This window comes from Aplysia californica, unplaced genomic scaffold (genome assembly GCF_000002075.1).
Source record: "Aplysia californica isolate F4 #8 unplaced genomic scaffold, AplCal3.0 scaffold01265, whole genome shotgun sequence".
NCBI classification, from domain to species: domain Eukaryota; kingdom Metazoa; phylum Mollusca; class Gastropoda; order Aplysiida; family Aplysiidae; genus Aplysia; species Aplysia californica.
In genome coordinates this window covers 27,366-30,667 of record NW_004798535.1, presented here as the reverse complement: position 1 = coordinate 30,667, position 3,302 = coordinate 27,366, and the positions used below count along the sequence as shown (strand labels likewise).

Here is a 3,302-nt window from a genome sequence, read left to right as displayed (position 1 = left end):
CGTCTCTTACAGCAAAGACAGAACCTGCAGGTACAGCTGTCCGGACTCCAGAGTGACTACGACAGCCTCAACGCCCGCCTGGAGGAGGAGATCGAGAGCGGCAACAGCCTGAGGAACCAGCTGTCCAAGGTCAACGCCGACTACGCCGCCCTCAAGGCTAGGTTTGACAAGGAGCTCCAGGCCAAGACTGAGGAGCTGGAGGAGACCAGGTACGGCCATATACGTTAGCTATTCAGTAACCAATTCAATCATCAATTCAATCATCAAATCAATCACGTAACCAATCGATAATCGATAAACCTCGAGGAGATTGAGCAGCTTGAGGAGACCAGATACAGGCCTATAAGTGAACTATTCAGTAATCAATGCAATCATTAATTCAGTCATCAATTTAATCATTCAATCAATCGATAAACGATCAATTATGATATATGGATAATCGATCACTTATGACTTTTCAGTAATCAATTAAATCATCAAATCAATCCTTCAACCAATCAGTAATTGATAAGCCTCGAGGAGACTGAGGAGCTTGAGGAGACCAGGTACGGCCATATACGTGAACTATTCAGTAACCAATTCAATCATCAATTCAATCATCAAATCAATCATTCAAACCAATCGATAACCGATCATCACCAACTATTCAGTGATCCTTTCAATCATCAAATCTATCAACAATTCAATCAACAATTCAATCCTTAATTCAATCATTCAACCAATCGATAATAGATAAGCTTCGAGGAGACTGAGCAGCTCCAAGGGACCTGGTACTCACGACTGACTATTCAGAAATCAAACAAATCATCAAATCAATCAACAAATTAATCATCAAATCAACCGTCAAATCTATCATCAAATGAGCAATCAAACCAATCATTCAACCAATAGCTACGATAAGGCAAGAGGAGACCAGTCTTTATTTCTAGTGTTACATTATTCTATACCTTCCCTTGTTTCTCTCTCTTTCTTTCTCTCTCTCTCTCTCTCTCTCTCTCTCTCTCTCTCTCTTTTTTTTTTCTCTCTCTATCTATCTATCTATCTATCTATGTTTATATCTATCTATCTATCTCTCACTTTCCTTCTTTCTATCTCCACGCACATCCATACATCACCCCAATCCACCCTTCTCCCTTCCCCTCCGTATTCCACTCTAAACACACACTTCCATAGCCAAAACACACAGTCCACCACACCATCTGAGACTCGAACCCCTACCCTCTGTGTCCCTCCCTCAGACGCCGCCTGACCTCCCGTATCACCGAGTTGGAAGACAACTGCGAACAGCTCCGTGTCAAGAACAGCAGCCTGGAGAAGACCAAGGCTAAACTCACCAACGAGATCAAGGAAATCACCATCGAACTCGAGAACGTAAGAAGAGACGCATGATTCGTCTGTGTTGGTCGTGCAATAGTACGCATTATTGTTATGTTTGTCTTTTGCGTCGTATTTGAGTCATAGAAGATCAGTTACGTTTGGGTTGCGTTGCGTGGACTTTGTTTGTTGCTTGAGTACAGGTTTACTATGTCTGTGTCTTTCTGCCTCTCTGTATCTCTGTCTCTCTGTCTTCCTGTCGCTCTCTCTATCTATCTATCTATCTATCTATCTATCTATCTATCCATCTATCTATCTATCTATCTATCTATCTATCTATCTATCTATCTAACTAACTATCTATCTATCTATCTATCTATCTATCTATCTATCTATCTATCTATCTATCTAACTAACTATCTATCTATCTATATATCTATCTATCTATCTATCTATCTATCTATCTATCTATCTATCTCCTTCTCTTTCTGTTTCTCTTGCTGTCTCCCTCTCCCTTTCAAGATACGTTAGTCATAGCCCCCTCCTCCTCCTCCTTCTCCTCATCTACTTCCTCTTGCTCCTCCTCTTCTTCTTCTCCTCCACCCCCTCCTTCTTCTCTTACTTCTCCACCTCCACTTCCTCAACCACCCACTCCCCTCCCTCCTTCATCTCTCTAACCCCCACCCCCTCTCTCTCCCTCCTGATTCTCTTCATAATCCTACTCCTCCTCCTTCTCGTCCACCACCTCCCAACCACTCCCCCCAAAACACCACACACCCCTCCACCACCTCTCTAACCCCTCCTCTCTCCTTCCCTCCCTCCCACAGACCCAGATCATCGTGCAGGATCTGACCAAGCGCAACCGCCAGCTCGAGAACGAGAACGTCGCCCTCCAGAAGCGTGTGGATGAGCTCACGGCTGAGAACAACGGACTCCGCGCCGATAAGGCTAACCTGGAACAGGAGGTCTACAGGCTGCGTGTGGCAAACGCCGAGCTCACCGAGCGCAACGAAAACCTGCAGAGAGAGAACAAGACACTTTCGGGTGAGTCAAAGATGGAGAGAAGAGGAAGAAATAGACAGAAAAAGTTACTTGTACAGTGTGCAGAGATAGAGAGAACAAGACGCTTTCGGATGAGTCAAAGATGGGGGAGATATGGGGGAAAATAGGAAGAAAATGCGGTCAATTGTCTGAGAAGGAGACAATTTCAGGGGAGTAAAAGATGGAGAGAAGAGGAAGAAATAGACAGGAAAAGTTACGTGTACAGTGTACACAGATACAGAGAACAAGACACTTTCGGGTGAGTAAGCGATAGAGAGAAGAGGTTAATTTGGGGAAAGTAAAGAAAGAGAGAAGAAGACACTTTCGGGGGAGTAAAAGATTGAGAGATGAGGGAAAATAGGAAGAAAAAGTTACTTATCAGTGTCAGATGATAGAGAGGGGAAGAAACTTTTGGGTGATAACGATAGAGAGTACAAGATACTTTGGGGTTTTAAAGACAGAGAGAAGAAGACACTTTTAAGTGAATAAGGATAGAGAGAAGAAAACACTTTCGGATGAGTAAAAGATGGGGAGAAGAAGAAAAAATAGGAAGAACAAGATATTGGTCAGTGTGCAAATATAGAGAGAACAAGACACTTTGGAGTGAGTAAAGATAAAGAGAAAACGTTACTTGCCTGGGTGTAATGAAAAACAAAGCAATACATCTAGAAAGCTAAAGATAGAGAGCATAAGATACTTTCGGGTTAACAGAGATAGAGAGAATAAGATTCTGGTCCCTGTTTAAAGACAAAGATAGTAAGTAATGTATTTAGAAAGCTAAATATTATTATAGAGAGAATAAGATACTTTATGAAGGGGAAAGTTGTTGTTGTTGTTGTTGTTGTTGTTGTTGTTGTTGTTGTTGTTGTTGTGGCTCTCGTTGCCAGTCAACTAACGACCCCTGCCTTCCTCCCCCCCCCTCCTCTTTCCTGTGTCACGTGGTTACA

At 42.8% G+C, this 3,302-nt stretch overlaps 1 protein-coding gene across 1 annotated transcript in view; it reads left to right on the top strand.

The window, feature by feature from the left end:
• The window catches only part of LOC101848864 (paramyosin), a gene marked incomplete in the record, with an annotated part of 33,887 nt that overhangs the window by 20,104 nt on the left and 10,481 nt on the right, over positions 1-3,302 (top strand). The window contains 3 exon segments of the mRNA XM_035973475.1: positions 13-209; positions 1,239-1,371; positions 2,142-2,358. Of these exon segments, the coding sequence (XP_035829368.1) occupies positions 13-209; positions 1,239-1,371; positions 2,142-2,358 (547 nt within the window).